The 23253-nt window shown below is 41.8% G+C and overlaps 1 protein-coding gene across 2 annotated transcripts in view; it reads right to left on the bottom strand.

Annotated features, from left to right (window-relative positions):
* The window catches only part of NFYC (nuclear transcription factor Y subunit gamma), a 62176-nt gene that overhangs the window by 27283 nt on the left and 11640 nt on the right, over positions 1 to 23253 (bottom strand). For both annotated transcript variants that reach the window (XM_081962662.1, XM_081962663.1), the window contains exon 2: positions 5488 to 5597. In XM_081962662.1, coding sequence (XP_081818788.1) covers positions 5488 to 5589 — 102 coding nt within the window. In that variant the 5' untranslated portion in view covers positions 5590 to 5597. The remainder of the gene's footprint in view (positions 1 to 5487; positions 5598 to 23253) is intronic.

Below are 23253 nucleotides of genomic sequence, written 5' to 3'. Positions count from 1 at the left end.
TGTCGTACCTTATGATTCTTGATGAATGTATCTTGTCTTTTTATGTACACTGAGAACATATGCACCAAAGACAAATTCCTTGTGTGTCCAATCACACTTGGCCAATAAAGAATTCTATTCTACTCTATTCCATTCTATTCTAAGCTTCCATGTGGTAAACCTGTGGGAACCAAGCGATCAGAGTAATTAATTCTACTTTTTATGTTCTCTACTAGGCTCCAAGTGTCAAATGAAAATACAAAAGCTTTTCTGTTAGCAAGCTAGTTTTGTGCCCGGTTCTGAGATTTTAATATTTATTTATTTTTAAATGAAAGCATTTAAAATGCTGGAAAGTGGTGGTGGGGGGGGGGATATGTTGAAACTCAACCCTTCCAAGACTGAGTGGCTGTGGGTACCGGTGCCTCGGTTCAGCCAGCTGACCCCATCGCTGGCCATAGGGGGCGAACAGCTGTCCCCTGTGGAGCGGGCGCGCAATTTGGGCATCCTCCTCGATGCCCGGCTGTCAATGGAGGACCATGTGGCAGCCGTGGCAAGGGGGGCGTTCCACCAGGTTCGCCTGGTGCGCCAATTGCGCCCCCTACTGGACCGGAGTGCCCTGCGCACGGTCACTCATGCGCTAGTGACGTCTCGCCTGGACTACTGCAATGCTCTCTACATGGGGCTTCCCTTGGGACGCATCCGGAGACTGCAGCTAGTTCAGAACGCAGCCGCGCGGGTTATTATGGGAAGTACTCGTTACTCCCACGTAACACCTCTCCTGCGCGAGCTGCACTGGCTACCTGTGGCCTTTCGGGTGCGTTTCAAGGTATTGATTACCATCTTTAAAGCGCTCCATGGCATAGGACCTAGGTATCTGCAGGATCGCATCCTACCACACACGTCCCTGCGACCTATCCGCTCACACAGAGAGGGGCTCCTCCTGGTGCCGTCTGCTAGGCAATGCCAGCGGGCGACACCTAGGAGTAGATCCTTCTCTGTGATGGGCCCAACCCTCTGGAATGACCTCCCCCCAGACATTCGAACTACCACCGACCTCCGTTCCTTCCGGCAAAAGTTAAAGACTCACCTATTTCAATCAGCTGGCCTGGCACTTTCTTAGTTTTACCTCCCGGGGATTTATTCATTTTAATTGGGTTTGGGGTTTTAATAAGCTTTTAATGTACTATATTTATTATTCTATATAGTCTTACAACCTCCTTCACCTACGTATTTAATTATTTAACTGTTTTATGTATGTATTTTATAACGCATTTTAATGACTGTACACCGCCCCGAGTCCCTTTCGGGAGAGGGGGCGGTCTATAAATGTGAATAATAAATAAATAAATAAATAAATTAAATTGGACTACGGTTAATGATGTGGAGATGCAATTCTCTTACCAAGTCTTGTTAAGAGTCCCCACATTGAAAAGTTCCAGTTGCTTATTTTTAGCCTCACGCAAGCATTTTAAATAAAGCTTGACAAAATCAGTAGTGCTTCGCGGAGGAGGATTTAATAGATATTATTTAGTTCTCTCCCCTGCAATTAGATGCTAGCCTGGCTTTTCTTTGTCTTTTTTTTCCTCTGAAGAGTTCAATATTCAAGCCGTGGGATGGAAGCTGCAGAACTCTAGAGACAGTCCCATCCTACACAAATCTGTCAGCAGCACAGAAGACCATGAACCAATCAACGTGGAACAGAGGTAGCAGTCTTTTGATTTACGACAACAACTGGGACTGGAATCTCAGTTGTTGAATGGAGCGGTCATTAATGAGATGCTCACGTGACTGCTTCATTCAATGACTGCAATCTCAGCTCTCCTACTTGTGGTTGTTAAGCAACCACACAGATTAGGGGGATTGGCAACTTGCTGTAAGTGCAAATACAGTGATGTGGTAGCAGTGGAGTCTCATCGGAACAGAGCAGAGGTGAGCCGCCAATGCCGCCAAGACTTTCGTGAACGTGTGCGGTGCTGAGGCTAGGCCGAAGGGGAGAGCCCTGTATTGAAAGTGGTGTCCCTTGTGGGAAAACTGAAGGTATCTGCGATGGGCGGGCAGGATCGGGATGTGGAGGTATGCCTCCGTTAGATCCACTGATGCTAGGTAATCTCCACGCCTGATTCCCTGAAGAATAGATCCCAGGGAGGACATTTTGAAGGACTTGTATACTAGAAATTGGTTCAGGCGTTTGAGGTACAGAATGGCTCTCCATCCCCACGAGCTTTTCGGGACAACGAATAGATTGGAATAGTGTCCCAAGCCGTGTTCCATTACCGGGACCAGTTCCACTGCTTGAATGTCTAGCAGGTGTTGTATGGCTTGGGACATCAAGCGGGAACGATTCGGATCCCAGGAGGGATGGAGCACCCGGAAGAAGTTTGGCGGCATGGAGAGAAATTCTAGACGAAGGCCATGTCTGACCATGGTTTGTACCCAGGCATCTGTTGTAATCTGGTCCCACTGATCCGCAGAGTCAGGCAGGCGCCGATGGGAATGCTCGGGTTGGAGTCATTTCCCTTTACGGAAGGGACAGCCCCCCCCCCCGCCCCCCGGCGAAAGGGCTGCCTGGACTGGCCTTGGTACCTGCCCCTATCCTGATAGTATTATCTCTGGGGCTGTGTATCTGATCTATAAGGAAAGTACCTGGGTTGCTGGTACTCAGGTTCAGGAGCTTGTATGAATGTCTGCGGTAAGAAGCCGTCCAATTGTCCAGCCTCTTGGAATTGGTCGGCAGGACCTTCTTTTTATACTTATTCTCAAATGAGAATCGGATCTAATGATTCACCAAAGAGATTAGTCCCTGCGTATGGGGCAGACGCCACATTCCATTTAGACTTGTCCATTTGCCAGTTGCGAAGCCATAGTGGACGCCTAGAAGTCACTGTTGGCTGTATTGGAAAACATGGCCAGGTTAGGGTCCCTGGGTTGAGGGACAGCAGGATCCCCAGTCCCCACCTTAGTGGTCTTTCTGGCTTTGTGAAGCAGAGTTTTAAACATAGGAGGAGAAAAGAAAAGGCTGGAGGATCAGGAAGAAGAGACCCTTCATCCTCTGAAAACCCCATGTCTTGATGAGGGTCTTCGCCTAACACCGATCCCTCGCTAACCACCGAGGGGAGGGAGGCCTGGTAGGGACCTGTCTCTGAACAGAGGAAGAGTCCCTTGGCTGTTGAAAGGAGTGGGTCGCCCTATCCTCTGGAGGGGGGCCTTCTCTTTGAGAGCTGAGGTAACCCCTTCTGATATGGCTGAGGAAATCAGCCTCTTAATGCTCTCAGGCAATAATTTAAATTCTCAAATTCATCCTCATATTTGTCTGCAAGGGACCCCTGGGGAGCTAGGGTGTGATGAGGAAGAAAGTCCCTAGAGGAACCCTCCAATGGTCCCCGTCATCCTCCCGAATCCCTTGGGTAGGTCTGGGAGGAGGAGGAGAGACCTCCATGCCAGTTTGTCTGGAAGACCTAGCAGGGGAGACGGAGAAGAAGGGCTGAAGCCCATGGGAGGAGAGCCCAACTGGTGAGACCCTGGCCTTAATGGGGACCTGGATCTGCTGTGGGAGTGGGTCTGATGACCAGGGTTTGTTGTTCTGCCCTAGCAATCCCCTTTTCGAGGGCACACTGGTGCCTCAATTCATTCCTTTGGGCTGCCCTGGATGGTTGTTGAGCAGCAGACGGCTTAGCTGCTGCTGCCCTTGGTTCTAGGGCCTTCCATTCCCCCTGTTCCAGCCTCATTGAGTGCTTCCCCTAGGGCCTGTGATTCAGCCATCAGGCCACTCACTCGTCCGGACACTGTGGGATTGCCTGGGAGACACCAGCCGGTGAAAAGCAGACTGCCAGAGAACAAATTGCCAGCCCGACACTGGCTGCGATGCAATTATGAAATGAAATGAAATTTAATTTGTTAGCCGCACCCTCTCCAAGCGGACTCGGGGCGGCGTACAATAAAACACATACAATATACATATAAAATACATATACAAATACAAATAAACACATACACATACATATATACCTGGAGGAGGTAACACTCATAAAATATATATTAAAAATACAATTAAAATAGCTATTTAAAACACCCTCAGTTAAATTACAAAATTTAAAAAACCCGTCAGGAGCAATAGGATAAAACTATGGTTGAGCCAGGCCAGCTAATTGGAAGAGGTGGGTCTTGAGCTTTACACGGAAGGAGCGGAGATCAGAGGTAATCCTGATATCAGGGGGGAGGTCATTCCACAGGGCTGGGCCCGCCACAGAGAAGGCTCTGCTCCTAGGCGCCGCCCCCCGACACTGTTTGGTGGACGGCACCTGGAGAAGTCCCTCTCTGTGCGAGCGAATTGGTCGTAGGGATGTATAGGGCAGGACGCGATCCCGCAGGTAACTAGGTCCTGTGCCATGGAGCGCTTTAAAGATCGTTATCAAAACCTTGAAACGCACCCGATAGACCACAGGAAGCCAGTGCAGCTCGCGCAGGAGAGGTGTTACATGGGAGTACCTAGTACTCCCCATAATCACCCGCGCGGCCGCATTCTGGACCAACTGCAGTCTCCGAGTGCATCTCAAGGGAAGCCCCATGTAGAGAGCATTGCAGTAGTACAGGCGAGACGTCACCAGCGCATGAGTGACTGTGCGTAAGGCATCCTGGTCCAATAGGGGGTGCAATTGGCGCACCAGGCGAACCTGGTGGAACGCCCCCCTTGCCACGGCTGTCACATGGTCAATTAGGCGCAATTAGTGTCCAAAATGGCCGCCTCCACGTGCATGCTCCAAAATGGCCAACGCAGGTTCCCTGCGCACCTTAAAGCTTTCTTTCTCTTCGCCACGGCTTGTTTGAATAGCCACGGCTCCTTGGAGGGCACGCGGCTGAGATAGAGAAAAGGCGCTAATAGCCCAATCCAGCGCTTTCCGCTTTGTCACCTCACCCGCAGAGCTGCTGGAAGGAGCCCAACACCCCCGTAGTTCCAGGGATTGGTTGGAGTTCCCAGTGCCACGAGGAGAGAGCGAAAGGCCAATTAGCTCTCCTTTGAAGCGCTGCGAGACAGAGTACCCTGTCCCTGTGAGGCAGCAGCTTTCTTTGGAATTTAGAATGCCCAATGGATCAAATAGAATGATAAATAAATTTACCTATTTCTCTCAAATGATGCACTGGGAACCAAAGCAGTTGTTTGGACCAAAGACTGAGAGGAACTGGGAGCCATCAGGGAAAAGAGGAGGTTAAAAGAAATTTCCCTCAGTCTTTGGACCAATCAGGCTTTCGGAATATCCCATGTGTAGCCCCTCCCTCGAGTCTACTGGAAAAAAGGGTGAGTTTCCCACTCTAGTTGTTCTAGTAACTAGCAACCCATGGAGGAGATTGTTAAGGGTTGTTTTTTTTTAATTTTACAGTAACATTGTAAAAAGTCAGAACTTTCTCTCCTTCAAAAACACAACATGAAAAATCACTAAATGCTCATGGACGTAGCTAGTAAGAGGTCTATTAACAATTTCTCTGTGGGATGGTATGAAAAAAAAATCTTACCACTGTTAGGTTTCGAATCTCATCCATGACCCGAGGCCAGAAAGACTGAAGACACTGCTGTGCATCACTGTTTCCTCCTGCAAAACCCCCATCCGTGGACATTATGGTAACTGGAAAGAAACCAAGAAAATATATTAAATGTAAAGATGGTTTGGATAAGATACATTTTAAAAGATATATAGTATATGGTGAATTGTAAAGTAAAATAAAGATCTTCCATAAAGCTTCAAAGCAAGAATCTAGGGAGGATCTTGCAAAAATCCCTTCCAACAACATAAATTTTATTCCATCAAACCTTGGAATAAAGTAATTTTGTTAGTCAAGGATTTTTAAGGTCTGATTCTATTCCTATTTCCTATTCTGCTTGGTACACTTCAAGGTATATTTTCTGTGAGTGATCAATGCAGGGAGTACCTTTTCTCTCAGAGTTTTTTTTTAATCTTTTATAGATATACATCCTGATATTCCTTTTTCTTGCACAAGGCCATGAAGATCCTTCTCTACCAAGCATTTATCTTTACTATAATCTGTCAAGGAACATTCTATCTTCTCTTCCACTGATTTAATCCAGATACTTTTATTAGTCTTAGACCAGGGGTGGAGAACGATGACCCCTTTATGACTTGTGGACTTCAACTCCCAGAATTCCCGAGCCAACCAGGAATTCTGGGAGTTGTTGAAGTGCACAAATCATAAAGGGGCCATCGTTCCTCACTCCTGGTCTAAGACAAGGATAAACTTATTTCATATGAAGATGTTATCCTCGGCTAAGCACAGTAGGACTCCTTCAAATAATCTGTTTGCCTAACTTCTAAGTTCACCTGTACTGACTTGTTGTGCATGTATATGCATTTGTGTATGGTTACATCATCATGCATTTTGAATATTACTGCTTGAAGCATTCGTTCTGACTGCAAATTAACTTCTTTTTATAATGCTCTGGGAAACCCAAGATTGTATGGCTCCTCTACAGAGTGACAGTAGGCCCAAGCAGCCATGAAATCCTGGAAAAAGGTATGGCTTCTTAAAGGAGTATCCAAAGATGCTATCTTCAATCTCCCAGACAATTTTGGGAGTCAAATCTAAAGCTCTACACAACCCTGCTAGTGAAACAAGAGGAAATAGAAGTGAGGATCCTAAATCAGCTTTAAAAAAAAAACTCAGTATTTTGCTTTGGGGTGCAGTCTTTATTTTATTACCAACAGACAGGAGAGACAAATTATCTTTCAAGGATTAATTTCTGAACAATGTAGAAGAAAACATAAATAATTAATTAAAGTCTGTGGTTGGCCCAAAAGTATTCACTCATAAGAGACTACTCTCTGTGTCTTCCTATGATTCTTCTCTTTTTCCTGCTTTTATTTTCAGCTTTTTCTGATATGAATAATTTATTTTTATTTATGTATTCAATTTATATCCCACATTTCTTCTCATAGCAGCAGGTATTCCATATTTTACATTTCTCAATATTTGGTGCAGCTTAAAGCTTAAATCCAATGCAGAGAAATGTTGTGGCGATTGAATATATCCAGGTTTAGAAGATATCTGTAACTTCTCTGTAAGGGTCTGGCCTTGGCTTTTTCCATTCAGATGGAAAATCAAGATCAAATGTAAATTCATTCTAAATCCAACAAGTTAATTCCTTTGAGAGAATTATAAACATTCGTATCACAGACTTTGGGGGGTGGGGGTGAATAAGAGCCTTATAGCATTCTTTTTTTTTTAGGAACAATATTAGCAGCAATCAGAGTAGAGGAATCCCCAAATAAGGTCAGCTTTTATTATGGGAAATCCTTCTGCCGAATGTAGCAACTTCAGAAGCAAGCATACATACAAAGCACTCCAGGTACACATTGTGTGAAGAGTTTGTAGCAGCATACAAATCTAATAAATAAAGGATATGGACTGATGTTAATCCAGGAAGCATCCTGAAAGCTATAGCACATGTAGCTAACCTTTGAGGAGAAAGGCTCATCAGTTTACACTGATGACGTGACCTAGCTTTGTAATGAAATGTCTGCAAGAAAACCACAAAGTTTGGAGAACAACAAGGACATCAAATTTCATACTATTTTGGAGTGATTTTATTTAATCCTCTCCATAAAAACACAATAAAAGCTCTAGCTGGATTCACAAAATATACTGTAACCCAAAAGTGTTTAGCAAAACACAATGGCTTGTTTATCATGTAGTTGCATATGAAACATTATTTATTACATTTATTCCTTGTTTTTGTTCAGAAGCTTATTGCAATATATATAGTGGTCACATTTCACTGTTTCCCCCATAGCAACCACCCTGTGAAATGAATTGAGGTAGGTGAATGAGTATGAAGGACCCTAAACTGCCTAATGAACCTCTTTGGTTAAGAACTGAACTGCAGTCCAACACCTAAACCAGAAAACCACAATATTTATTTATTTAAATGGTTTAGCTGTCCATCTCAACACTAGTGACTCAGGGTGCAAACAACAAATGGATAAAAGCCACAGCTATATAAACAAGAGATATAAAAATATATGAGACAAGAGCACATAGTCACCTATGGTGATTCATACCACATGCTAAAATAATAGTGGTGTTTTCATACTAAAAGCCAAAAAGTAGCAAACGATATTTTAGCCTATCTTATTATTGCTGAGTAAATTTTACTGATAAAGATTATATCCTTCCCTTATTAGCTCCAAATTGAACCATGAAAGGATACATATTAACATACAAGGTGAGTAGAACCTAAGAGTTGTTCAATCAACATGTCAGCTCATCATCTATTATTGATCTGGATTTGAAAAAGAAACATGACAATTTACTTACCAAAAATTGCAGAATACTGACTTTCATGTGTAACCGTACAGAAAATATTGTTGGGTTACTTTGCCCTCATGAATGATATTCTAGTTTGAATGAAAGTGGGGAGGAAAAACCCATCTACCTCAATTAAGTAATATTTCCTTAAGAATGAGCTCTTCCAATGCACCACAACTGCAGAGTCAAAAGACACAACTGAAAGTGCAATGAACAAATTTGAAATACTGTATTTTTCGGATTATAAGACACTCTGAAGTATAAAATGCACCTCGCTTTTGGGGAGTAAAACAAGGGGAAAAGATCTGCCTCTGCCTCCCAGTAATTTTCCTCTTTGAAGCAAACAGCAAACAATACAGATGATATACACTGTTTGTGGTGTTACATTTCAGACTATACTTGTACACATTCTGTTAAAATTGATGTGGCTTTCTGGAAGTTACGTTATTCTCTGCTATTTAAAAGAAGATGGAATAGCACTAGGCCTCTTCAGATTAAGCATTTATTTTAAAAAGCTTCTTCATTTTGTTGTCTAGAATAATAATAAAGAAGTTTTTTAAAAAAAAGTCTAATAATTTGAACTTTCTAAAGGCAATTGTAGTTATTGACTTATCTCCTTGCAGCAAACAGTCTGTTTCAGTTTAGCCTGATTAGAAGAAGAAAAATCTGCCTCTGCCTCCCAGCAATTTGCCTCCTTGCAGAAAACAACCTGATTCACTTTCAATTTCGGCATTGGCCTCCAGATGATCAACTGTTACAGGCTGCAGGGATTACCATATAGCCTACTGCCACCTCTGCAGGCCCCATTTTCCCATTTGCTGCTAAGAGGTAAATTGCTGGGAGGCAGAGGCCAAAGGGTGGGGGCCAGCAGGTGGGTGGGGCTGCATTCAGTATATAAGACGCACCCAAATTTTCACCCTCTTTTAGGGGGGGAAGGTGCGTCTTATACTCCAAAAATATGGTACATCATATTTGCAAATAACCCTAAAGTTGTGGGTGTAAAGAGATATCACAAAGGGGCTTTCTTTGTTTTCCCTTGAAGATGTTTCGCTTCTCATCCAAGAAGTTTCATCAGTTCTGGCAGGATGGTGGGGGAAAATGGAAGGATGATGGGAGGGGGGCAAGGGAGAATGGAAGATGGATCCTTCCATACCCCCCCCCCCATCATCCTGTCCCAACCAATGAAGCTTCTTAGATGAGAGGCGAAACATTTTCAAGGAAAAACAAAGAAAGTGCAGTTACCTTTTGAGAAAGCACCTTTAAGACAATCATGATCTGGATGACGGAGAATCTCCATAGACATGTAAACAGATAACACCCTTTCTCTAACAAGCTGGGATGCTTGTTAAGGTTGCTATATGGTTTATGATTAGAGCAACATAAGTGTTTTTAATAACGTCAACTTTCTTTGGAAACAAGGCCCACATATGGAGGATGGCCTGGATAAGGTGGTGAAGGCATCAAATTATTTAAAAAGAACATTTACAGAACTCAGAACTCTATTTAAGAGCAAAACTGAACGTCTGCTTCTATACAGAAACAATCTGGATCAGAGTCAATTGTAAGGGATGTAAATTTAGGAGAGGATATGGAGGTTTTAAAAGAGGTCAGGTGTCTGCCAGGTGCTACTGCCAGCAGAGACAAGAGGCGTATTCTTAAGAATGCAAGTAAGGACTGTGACGTTGATGCTATTATACATCTTGGCACTAATGATCTGTCCCAGAAAGATGTACTTTCTGTGCAGAATGATTTCCAGAACTTGGGGTATGAACTTAATAGTATAGGTTGTAGGCTTATCTTTTCAGAGGTTCTGCCAGTATATAAGGAACAAAAAGGGAAGGCCCAGTGTGTAGCAGAGTTTAATGTGTGGCTAAAGGAGTGGTGTAAAAGGGAAGGCTTTGGTTTTATTAGTCATGATGTCTGCAGCTGGTCCAATGAAAAACTGTACAAAAGAAATGGTTTGCACCCATCCAAGAAAGGGACTGAGTTACTTGGCATTAAATTCACAGATTTTCTGGATAAACATTTAAACTGAACAGTGGGGACAGAGAATTAATTGATGCAGAACATTTCTGTCCCCAGCAATCTAAAATTCATAGGGTTATCAGTACATGTAACATAGATGTTTGTGCGGGTAAGATTATCACTTCTGCTGTCAAGCAAAACCAAGCATTTAATAGTGAGTGCCATACCATGTGCATGAATCATACAAGTTGCAAGAAACTAGGTGCAGTCAGGCATAATACAGGTTATGTAGACAGTAAACACAGAGTCAATCAAAATGGACTCGAATAAACAGGGTGAATTAGAAATTCAAGTAAATGAGGACAGATACGATATTGTTGCCATTACAGAAACTTGGTGGGATGAAACCCACAAATGGAACAGGACATTCAAACGGGGTCAGGACATCTGTTATGGGGATGCGTCACTGTATTTCCTGCAGCCACAGCAAGGATGATTGGTTGATGAAGGAGGCTGTGGTGGCTGCTTTCACCGCCCAAGCGGCCACCTGATGACCCCTCTGCAAGGTGAGGTCCGCCTTCCTGCCCTCCAACTTTAGAGCATCCTCTCGTTCCCCGGGCATGGTGGTAGTCGCGTGCAGAGCCACGACTGGAGCGTCGATGGAGGGTTCTGCAAGCATCTGTGCCATCTCCTGGTCCACGTTAAAGAAGACTCTGTCTGTGGATGAAGGTGAAGGGCCCGAAGTGGGGGATGCCCACTGGCCCTTGACCAGGTAGAGGAAGGCCTTGGGCATAGGTATCGTGTCAGCCTCGATGGCCTGCTCATTAAAGATGTTCTCCACTGAGAAGCCCTGGCGTTGAGGTGGAAACTCTGTAGCTTTGTTGCTCAGCTTGGCTGCTGTCTTGGCCTTGAAGAGCAGGGATTTGAACAGCGAAGGCTGGAACAACCTGGTGAATGTAGGGGATTGGGAGGTGGCATGCCTTCATCATCAGACAGCTTGTTCTCCTTGATCTCTCCCTCCTCACTTTCCAGGTCGCTGTCCTCCTGGGATGAGGCTGAGGAACTGGGAAGATCTGCCTCCTGGACATCCAGGTAGTCAGGAGCCCTGGGAGGGAGGGAAGGGGCCCCCTGTGGCTCTGGCTGTTGGAATGCCGCTGCCATGCATTGCTGAAAGGCCCCCATCATCATCTCTTGGAAATTGGGTGCCACTATGGGAGGGGGCTGGCCCATGCCTCCCTGTGCCGGAAGAGTGCCCAGGCCTGGAGGTCCTGTGGGCAGGGCTGCTCCCACTGCAGAAAGCGAGGGGGCTTGCCTCGCCTGAGCAGAGCCCCAAAGGCCAGAGGTGTCTATAGGGATCCTAGCTTGCCTAGCTGGATTCCCCTCTATGGCTCCAATGGGGGAGGGAGTCCCTGGAGTCTTCCCCTCTGTGCCCATGCCTGGGGTGCTCTTGTGGCAGCTTGCCTTCTTGCAGAGCCTTTCCAAGGCCTTATGCCTTCGCCTCTCGTACTTGGAAGGAGGCTTGGAAGGCTTCTGACCCCCCCCCCTGCCTTCCTTTGGATCTGCCCTGGGGGAGAGGTTTGGATTTAGCCTTTCCTCCCCGCCTCCTATGGGCAGTCTCTGGGGGGGCCACTGACCTGGTTGAATGCTTCTCTGCCCCCCCCCGGTAGGGCTGCTGGCTGGGTTTGAAGCTGCCTGGCTTCCTTCCTCCTCGGAGCTGCTGGGCGCCGCCATCTTGGACCATGTGGGTCCTCCCGGCTTCAAAATGGCGCTGCGCAGCTTGGAAGAAAGGGTGTGACTTTTAAAAGTGCTCACCTAGCCGCTGGGGCTCTCCGGAGCTGCCGCACACCCTTGCCGCTTGAATCCGAGCCTCCTGCCTCTGTCCGGTGCTGCTGTGGCCAGGGATCTCCTCTTCAGCTGCTCTGCGCTCTTCTGGCCATGTGGAGGGAGCGCGGGTGCTCCGTGGTGCTGGTAAAACTGCGGTTCGCTGCTTGACCCCTGAGGGGAGCAGCGGAGCGCTCCTGCGCTTGGAGAGCCTCCGCGGCAGGGCTTGCCTCCAGGAGGCTTGTGCCCTCTTTTTTTGCTTGCCCAGCAACGATCCTCACTGAGTGACTCCTGTCTCACTCAGTGGCCAGGGCACTGTGCCACCCCAGGGGGCTTTTGGCAGTCCTTGCTGGTGATCAGAGGCTATAGGTGGTACTGGGAAGCAAAATCCACGGCTCCAAATCTTTTTCTTTGATTTTTTAAAAAATTTCCTGGAGATCCAGAATGGTCAACCGTCCAGTGAGTGGACTGAGTCGATAACTGGGTAGTACCTGGTGACCAGTGGGCGTTCCCAAAGAGCTTATCTGACTCAGTCCAATCAATGAGAGGACAAGGTTAACCCAGTCTGGATACTCCTCCCCCTCACTATGGAGAACATAACTATTTAACTCATTTTCTGCATCTGTCTTTATGCAAAGAGATAAAACAGTCCAACCTATCAAAAACAGCAACACAAAAATCAGATTAGGAATACAAGTTAAAATAGGGAAGAAAATGGTGAGCACCTGTCTACCCTAGACGAATTCAAATCAACAGGACCGGATGGATTACACCCCAGGGTTCTGAAGGAACTGGCAGATGATATCTCAGAACCACTGAACTATATCTTTCAGAGATCCTGGAGCACTGGGGAACTGCCAGAGGACTGGAAAAGAGCTGATGTGGTTCCCATCTTCAAAAAAGGGGGAAAAAATAGATCCAGGAAACTACAGTCCCATCAGCCTGACCTCAATACCAGGAAAGATTCTGGAAAAGATAATCAAGCAACGAATTAGTGAACACCTAGAAGTAAACAAAGTAATAGCCAAAAGCCAACATGGGTTTGTCAAAAACAGATCATGCCGGACTAATCTTATTGCATTCTTTGACAAAGTGACAAAATTAGTGGACCAGAGGAATGCTGTAGATATAGTTTACTTGGAGTTCAGTAAGGCATTTGATAAGGTAGACCATAACCTACTACTAGATAAAGTAGAAGAATGTGGGTTAGAGAGCATCACCACCAGATGGATTCCTAACTGGCTGACCAACCGCACTCAACGTGTAGTCCTCAATGGAACTGCATCTACATGGAGGGAAGTATGCAGTGGAGTACCACAAGGCTCTGTTTTAGGCCCAGTACTCTTCAACATCTTCCTCAATGATTTGGATGAGGGAATAAATGGGGAACTCATCAAATTTGCAAATGACATTATGCTTGCAAGAATAGCCAACACTCCCGAAGATAGGCTTAAGATACAGAAGGATCTTGACAAACTTGAACATTGGGCACTATCTAATAAAATGAAATTCAATGGTGAAAAGAGTAAGGTTCTACATTTAGGCAACAAAAATGAAATGCACAGGTACAGTATAGATGGTACCTTGGTCAATAGTAGTAACTGCGAGAGGGATCTTGGAGTCCTAGTGGACAACCACTTAAATATGAGCCAGCAGTGTGCAGCAGCTGCCAAAAAAGCCAACACAGTTCTAAGCTACATAAACAGAGGGATAGAATCAAGATCCTGTGAAGTGTTAATACCACTTTATAATGCCTTGGTAAGGCCACACTTGGAATACTGCATCCAGTTTTGGTCGCCACGATGTAGAAAAGATGTGGAGACTCTAGAAAGAGTGCAGAGAAGAGCAACAAAGATGATTAGGGGACTGGAGACTAAAACATATGAAGAACGATTGCAGGAACTGGGTATGTCTAGTTTAATGAAAAGAAGGACTAGGGGAGACAGGATAGCAGTGCTCCAATATCTCAGGGATTGCCACAAAGAAGAGGGAGTCAAACTATTCTCCAAGGCACCTGAGGGTAGAACAAGAATCAATGGGTGGAAACTAATCAAGGAGAGAAGCAACTTAGAACTGAGGAGAAATTTTCTGACAGTTAGAACAATTAATCAGTGGAACAGCTTGCCCCAACACTGGAAGTCTTTAAGAAGATGTTGGATAGCCATTTGTCTGAAACGCTATAGGGTTTCCTGCCTAGGCAGGGGGTTGGACTAGAAGACCTCCAAGGTCCCTTCCAACTCTGCTATCGTATTGTATTGTATTACAAAGTGATTGTTTGCTTTTAAAATAAGATTAAAAACAACGTTCAACCAATGAAATTTAAATCTAAATGTTCTCTTCGAAAATAATGCCAAAGGTACTTTTAGAAATGACTGTGTTAACTATATCATTCAAAGTTTGCATAGAAGAGTGAGAGAAATAAAAGACTGCTTTATTTAAAAGATTCAATGCCTACAATCTTTTTATGCAGTGGCGTAATGGGAAATGGCTTAAGGCCAAGAACAATTCTAACATAAGTGGATATGATTCCCACTGACTTATGATCCATTGTGTGCGGTGGATTTTATTTTGGCCTTCTCTCCCGCCAAACACAAGTCTATTGTTTGGAACAAAATTGTCCAGAAACCATTACTGCATGTATTTTCACTCATGCGGTGTAAAACAGCAAGTACTTTTTTTAAAATAAAAACTACCTCTAAATCACCTATGGGGAAATTAATAGCAGTTAGGTTACTTATATGCACCAATGAAGAACAATTCTTCTCATACATAACTTTTTTAAAAAAAAATTATCTACAATTACTTAAAATTTCTAAGTGTCCAGGTTAAAAAAGTTTGGTGAATATTCTTTAATATGAAGAGCATCATAGCTTGCAGAAGTAGGAATTTGTTAAAAGGTATCTAAAGAATTGGCTAGCATAAATACACAAAATGTAATCAGGTCTTTCAAATGTACATTTAGTTGACAATCATAATACATGAAGCAAACAATGATAATGTATACAATATCTATATACTGTAGAAAGCATGGGAAATAAGCAAACTCACAACACAGAAAGCATCTGCAGTTTTAAAAACTGCCCAGTGTTAAGTCTATAGTGACATGCAATCTCAACTCTAGCTGCTAAAGTTAATTAAGTCAGGATGCAGTGAAAATACTTTGTAGATGGTCATAAGGGAGGGCAGGTCAGGTTTTTTTTTTTTTTTGGTTAATTGAAGGCACTTTAAAATATCTTCCCTATATTCAGAATCCGCAGTGATGTGCTAGAGTTTCATAGCAATTGCACATGGATTCATCAGCATAAGCTAAATTGGAAATGATTCTAATGAAGCCAGAGGAAATCCACTAATTTAAAGATTCTTCTTCTACACTCCACCATTAAATTCACTGAGGGATTTACATTTTTTCATTAGAGCCTATTTGCAGTATTAACCTTTATAATGTTTGAGAGCATCAGACTGAAATGAGCACCAATTTATTCCCTATGTCAAGATATCCAATATGGATTTTATACAGCCCGGACCTATCCATCAAATCTGCTTTGACCTGGCAGGAGTTGGTTATATAACTAAACTTCCTATATTAGCTATTGACATAGAATTTTCTCTTCCCAAGCAGCAAAGCAATTGCCTTAAAAGACAAAATTAGGCTACAATTACTAACAGTAATTTTGCCCTTTGTCAAATCCATTTTGTCCCTTAAATTAGTTAATTCAAATACTATGCTGACATAGAAAGAAAGAAAAAAGAAAATTGTATTACTTAGACCTCTACTACAGCCGTCAATTCAGAAAGACTAAGGGTTGCTCTCTATCTCAATTGCCATTGTTTTTCCACAGGCTACATATTACATTAACATTGAAATTTATGAGATGGTGCTAACTATGAGAGAGATCCTTGCTTCAGTTGTGTACTTCCCCACAACACTGGAAATTCTCTCTACCTTATATTATTTATATAGGTGTGGTAGGGAAGGCTTCTAAAATAATAGCCTATGATTACCAAGTATGCTCAAGTAAGAAGCAAGGTTTTCAGAAAGAGTTTGTTTTTGGTTTAGTCATTAGTCTTCTATCCAAGGAGTAGCGTAGCTAAAGGCTATACTTCTTAGTAGGCATGCCTTAAAGCAAGTTCTTAAGCCATTAGAATCAGAAAAAAAAAATATACAAAACAAGTAGTAGTTGACTTACGACCACAAGCGAGTCCAAATTTCCATTGCTGAGCAAGATAGTTGTTGAGTGAGTTTTGCCTCATTTTACAACATGTCTTGCCAGTTAAGGGAATCATTGCATTTGTTAAGCTAGTAACATGACTATTAAATGAATCTGGCTTTTCCCTTGATTTTGCTTGTCAGAAGGTCGCAAAAGGCGATCACATGTCCCAGGGCACTGCAACCGTCATTAATACATGTTGGCTGCAAAACATCCAATTTCTTATAACATGACCATGGGGATGCTGCAACAGTTGTAAGTGTGAAATATGGCCGTAAGTCACTTTTTTTCAGAGCCATTGCAACATTGAATGGTGACTAAACGAATGGCTGAAGTTGAGAGCTGTACAGCCTTTTGAGCCCTTAAGAGTTTTGAAAGTCTCACTCATGCTCTGATTTTTCATTGATGTGGAATTGCATCTCCATTTAATTTAAATAGTTGATTCTGAACTACTGCAATATTTTTCTCTGTACAATGTAAAAGAAATGCCATTTACAGAACAACAGTATCAAAATATGATATTGTTAGTAAGAAAAACATTATGATAACTGGAGAGAAAATAATATGATAATTCACCCAAATTCAAAGTCAGGGACAAACTTTGCCTAAAATGCTCAGGTGACAGTTCTGCAAAACCAGACAATAATGGTAATCATTCAAAAAAAAAAATCTTCCATTTTGTTTCTAACGCAGTTTAAACCCTTGATTTAAAATGTCCCCTTTTACCAGATTTTTATTTCATAATGGCCACATCTGCCTGAGTGGCTTAAATATCTTCTAATAAATAGTACAGTATTAAAAAAAACTGCAGATATTAAGAGGAATATTTAAAATATTTAACTGAATTTGAGAATCTTCTACCATAACATGAAACTTGGAGCATTTGTTGGGCCTTATCTACAAACTATTGCTAAAATGTGACCCAAAAATAGAACACGTTAAAGATTACATAGTAAAATAGATGCAGAATGTAGATGTAATAATTGATACACAAGACGATAATTTTGAATGTAAGAAGAGCATCAGATAGACTGGCACGACATATACAGAAAATATTTAATTTATTTTCCAGGCTGATATCCACTGTTCTATAGTTGTGTTATATATGGACCTTCTAAGTAAAAACCATCTGATGATGGAATATTCTCTCAAAACGGAAGCTAGGCTACTCCCTACAATACCTTCTTTCAGAAAACAACTGAAATTTCTGTTCAGTCAGGCATTCCTGGAATAACTATAATTACCTGACCAAACTGCCTTTATGTTTGCCTCTTATTCAACTTTTCTATTTTTAAAAAAGTAAGCATTTTTGTCATTTAAAAAATCTCTGTTGGTTTATAGGATTGACTTTAATACCCCCCAATTTATCTTGTAAATTGCTTTGGGGGTATAGAAATAAAGCAAAATAAAATATCTTCCAGAACAATATTGAAACAGAAGGCTGTATATTTTCAGCAGAAGTTATTTCCAAAATATGTTATTTTTATGTTTGCTTTTCTTAGATCAGCTTCTGTCAATAGTTCTCCAATTGATAAGAGGGGAAAAGGAGGGATGAGGAATAATTCAAGATAATGTCTGAACATACATAAATCCCAAAGATTGGTTTTCTTCAAGGTTTATTTCATTCCATCATTCCAATGTTATTTTCCCTTTTTAAACCACTACTAAAAAATAGAAATACAGAATTATTAACTGCTGTTAATCAATTACATGGCATGTGACCCTATAAAAGAGGATGTCAACAAACATGGTTGAAGAAACTAACATCAATGCCGGTGCTGCACATCATAACCATAAAGACAGCCCATATCAGGGTTGAGAAAGGGACAAGAATTCCTCATCCAAAGAAGCACTAGAAATACCTGAGGGTTGTTCACAAACTGCCATTAAATTACTATTAGATTTTTTTATCCCATCATTTTTACATATATAAAACTCAAATTGGCAAACATACCTAATACTCTTGTCTTCTATTTTCCCCACAGCAACAACCTTGTGAGGTGGGTTGGGCTGAGAGAGAGAGAGTATGGCTGGTTCAAAGTTACCCACCTGGTTTTCATGTCTCATGAAATATATTTACCCCATTTTTTCAGAGTATAAGACGCACCTTTTCCCCCCGAAAAAAAGAGGGTGAAAATCTGGGTGCGTCTTATACACTGAATGCAGCATTTTTGGCCTCCCAAAACCCCGCCCCCTTTGCAAAAATGGATGTGCAGAGGGTTTGGGAGGCTTACAAAGTGCTCCTAGGGGCTGGGGAAGGCAAAAATGAGCACAAAATGGACCATTTTTGCTCATCATCCCCCCCCCGGCACCCAGGACCACTCTACAAGCCTCCCAAAGCTCTGCATGCCCCCCCATTTTTTCCCAAAAACCAAGGAGTGCAGAAGGTTTGGGAGGCCTGCAGAGTGCAAAAACATTTCTTTTTAATTTACCTCTTCAAAATCATGGTGCATCTTATAGTCCGAAAAATATGGTATGTGCTTGTAAGTCTGGTCAGACACCTCTTCACTTTAACAAAAGTTTATATCCACGCTATGGCACACGATTGGCTATTGACCTAGACATATGGCTGAGTCTTTATTTACTACCCACAATTGGGATTGGCAACGCTACTAACTGAGACCATGACTATACTTACTTCACCTTTACTTACTTTATTTTTGCTTTACAGACCTACAAAGGATGTACCGTATTTTTCAGAGTGTAAGACGCACCGGAGTATAAGACACCCCAAGATTTTGAAGAAGCAATTTTTTTAAAAAATGTTTTTGCACTCTGCAGACCTCCCAAAAATGGCCCATTTTTCGCAAAAACGGGCCCGTTGCTCATCACAAGGTGGCTTATAAAGTGCTCCTGGGGGCTGGGGGGGCAGAAAATGGCCTGTTTTCGTTCATTTTTGTCCTCCCCAGCCTTCAGGAGCACTCTATAAGCCTCCTAAACGCTATACACAGTCATTTTTGCAAATGGTGTGGGGTTTCAGGCGGCCAAAAATGCTGTATTCAGTATATAAGATGCACCCAGATTTTCAGCCTCTTTTTTGAGGGAAAAAGGTGCGTCTTATACTCCAAAAAATATGGTAAATACAAAGGACTGGTCATTATTTTTTCATTAGCATCATTAATTGTGAATGGTGTATGAAGCAGTTGCTAAATGAGGACTACCTGTAATTGAAAGCCCATCCACACCTTATCTGTCACCTTACTAATATAATCAAATGCTTTCCTCCACAAAACTTTGTTTCTGGGCAACAAGGAGATTAAATTATCTCAGTTCTCATGGTTGCATAGAGAAGTTGGAGAACCTGCTTGGGAAGAATCTGTTAGGAACAAGAGCCAGAATAAACTGAAGCAGATCCAGAATGTGGGTACCTATGAGAAGGTCTACAAATTAACTTTATTCTCAGCACATCTATTCTTAACCTCAAAACCTTTACTACTTTTTTTGTGGAGTTTAGCTGAAATAATACCCATTGCTGATTTAAATTATCTCTGTCAAACCCTACCCACATACGTTTGTGGTAAAATATATGATGGGTAAAGTACCTTCCAGCATTTGGCAAGAATTATCATTTTTCCCAGTTTTTAGGTCAGTATCAGAATTATTAGATAATATTGAATGAGTATACATCTGTGGCTCATGAGAAAGTCTCTTTTTTGCCAGCTTATTCTCACTAAGTGTTCATAATGTATGTGTTTTAATTAAGGCAGAATGAGTATAATGGATTTATATCACATCACACAGAATTAAATAAAACTTTACACTGCATAACTCGCTGCTGCACAAAATTTAATATCAGAGCACTACATAACACTTTCCCACTGCAAAGTTTTTTTCAGGGTACAACTGAACAATAAAGCTGTATACCAGTCAGAACCAGCAAGCAACCATGTTCCAGAAGGAAAGTGGTCAGCCGCATGCCAGAGAAGAAATGACCTTTCCTTCATGGCCCACCTCAATTGGAAAATGCTTCACTTGCTAGTTTTAAAAAGTAATGTATTAAGAGAGGAGTAAGACATATTGGCATTGCTATTTCCATCAATTATTGTGCTTGCCTTTAAACCAAGCAGTTCAAGGGCATATTTAAAAATGGTACTTTAAAAGTTAAACATTTACTTTGACTGGTTTTGTTAAACCTGTCACTATGTAACATATTTTCCTACTTTACAAGTTTTCCTTGGTGAGCAAGGCACTTTCCAAGAGCAGAATCAGTGCAGAAAAAGAAGCAAATGTTACCACTGCATATTACAGGTAATCCTCACCTTACAACCACAATTGAGCCCAAAATTTCTGTTGTTAAGTGAGACATTTGTTAAGTGAATTTTGCCCCATTTTACAACTTTTCTTGCCACGGTTGTTGTAAATCACTGCAGTTGATAAGTTAGTAACCCAGTTGTTAAGTGAATCTGGCTTCCCCATTGACTTTGCTTGTCAAACGGTTGAAAAAGGTGATCACATGACACAGCAACGGTCATAAATATGAACCAGTTGCCAAGCATCTGAATTTTGATATGATCATAGGGATCCTGCAAAGGTTGTAACTGTGAAAAATGGTCATAACTCACATTTTTCAGTACATGGTAATTTGAACGTCACTAAGTGAACTGTTGTAAGTGAAGGACTACCTGTGTTAAAGGCAGGTTCAACAAGACAAGAGATAGTGTAACACAGATCACACTTTTTCAGATTCTATTGTAAAGGCTGTGCCATTTTTTATCTTGCTTTTGTTGTTTTTATAACACAAGGAAACAAACACACCTAATACTCCTTCTTCCTCTTATTTTCTCAACAATCACCCTATACTATAAGGTAAGTTGACTGGCCCAAAGTCACCCAGCCAATAATTGTATTATCAATTAAAGTGATATAATTCTGACACACGGTAAACTTCAATCTCCAGAAACTATTTCTAGTTCAATCTTTATCTGCTCCTAGGCATGCAACCTTTTGTGGTGCTAAAGGATATTTAGTTTTGAATATCCTACAAAACTATTAAAAACAGTTACTTTTGATGCTTAAAAATGCAGAAAGGCAGGGGTGGCGAACACGCGGCTCACGAGCCGCATGCGGCTCGCGGCCAAAATAAATGAGGCTCTTTGCCTCTTACCATTATTTAGTTTACTGTGGCTCGGATCGCGCGCTAAACCCGGAAGTACGGTCGACGCGACGACGCTTGCCTGCACTCCACCAGCTCTCCACCAGTACTTCCGGGTTTATCTCAACAGCGCCCTCTGCTGCGCCCAAAAAAATAATGCTTCAAAGTCTAGCACAGTTGCTGCAGGATTCCGGTGAGGTTCTAATGATTGCTCAAATTAATAATAATGGTTGCATATTGAAGCTCTGGGTTCAGGAGCAGCAGAGTTTTAAATAGGAGAAAACATTTAATTGAATTTCCATGGTTAGTATATTTCCCAAAATTCTACGAGTGTTTTTCTCACAGCCTGTAATTGTAATAGATATCAAAGATAATCCAAACTCATATATATATTATAATACATATATTAGGTTAAAGGAAGATAATATTAGGACCAGGCTTTACCCATGTATAGGTTGTACTCGATTTACAATCACAATCTCGTCACTGAGCAAAGCAGTCATTAAGCGAGATATGTGACTGCTTTGTTTAATGATTGCAAGTGTGGCATTCCTGGTTGTGGTCATCAAGTAATCTTGTAGGTTGTTAGGTGGACAGAGATTCCACTTATTTATGGATTTAAAAGTTATACAGCAGCTCTAATGGGTTTATAAAAATTTATAACAAAAAACACCTGACTGAGCATGTTATATTATGTGTTTAATATATTATTGTTAAAATTATATGCTTTTGTGTGAGTGTTTGTCTGTTTTGGCAGGTCACTGCGTGGTGTGGCTCTCTGACTCTCACAGTTTAAAATTTTGGCTCTTTTTGTCGAACTTGTTCGCCACCCCTGCAGAAAGGCATAATATATACTTTTAGAATTGTAAAATTTACAATGAAGAATGGCCCACTTTCCAAATATAAGACAAGTCACGAGCCTGTGGCATAGCATGAAAGACTGAGATAGAAATCCTCATTATTTCATAAGTTTGAGAAAGATCATAAAAATGATCCATTATGAAATACTGCCAGTCTTTCGAGAAACACATATAGGGGAATGTTCTAATTTTTCCCATAGTCTAAATTACAATTGTGAGGGATCCTGGGAGTGGGCAGGACATTTTATAAACTTCATTTATTAATGTGTAATCAGAGCTCATAAGATTGTGACTGAAAAGATAATAAAGACTCTTTATATCTACCTTCCCAAATTGAACGCCATGAAAATGCACTGCCAGGGTATCATAATTTTAAATGCAGATGAGAGGGAATGTTGCAGTGAACTTTGGAACAGGAAGATCTGGACCAAAATAATTTAGTAGATATACAAAACTCAGCAAGCTTGTGAAATAAGATCATGGCTATAAAATGCTATTTTTCCTTCATCACATTCTTGAGTTATTAACTAGGCAGTTAATTTATACTACTTCCAAGGGCAAAGTTACCAGCCTTAAGCCCTTTCCTTATTTATGTATCGAGCAAATTTATATAGCTGTCCATCTCACCAAAAGTGACTCTGAGCGGCTTAAAATAATGCAGTTGTAATATAAGATACCTTTTTTACTGTATGCCAGTCAAAGAAGAGACAGTTCACAGAACTATTAGGAAGCCAATCGTATACATTTTGTAACACCATCCTTGTTCTCTATCAAGAACCATATAATCCAACATCATCACTTATTCTTTATTGGCCAAGTGTAATTGAACACACAAGGAATTGTCCCCGGAGCATAAGCTCTCATTGTACATACAAGCAGCCAAGTGATAGATAGAGATCATACATCATAATGACTTTTAAGTCATTTTCAAGAAGTAGATTGCTTTATGAAAAGCTACAAAAAAGCACATGAAAAATTTGAACCAACAAGAAGAGCACTTTTTACCCATTTAAAG

Source organism: Natrix helvetica, assembly GCF_964273705.1.
Source record: "Natrix helvetica genome assembly, chromosome: 9".
Classification (NCBI taxonomy): domain Eukaryota; kingdom Metazoa; phylum Chordata; class Lepidosauria; order Squamata; family Natricidae; genus Natrix; species Natrix helvetica.
Note: the sequence above shows the minus strand (reverse complement) of the source record. Positions and strands in the feature narration are given on the sequence as shown.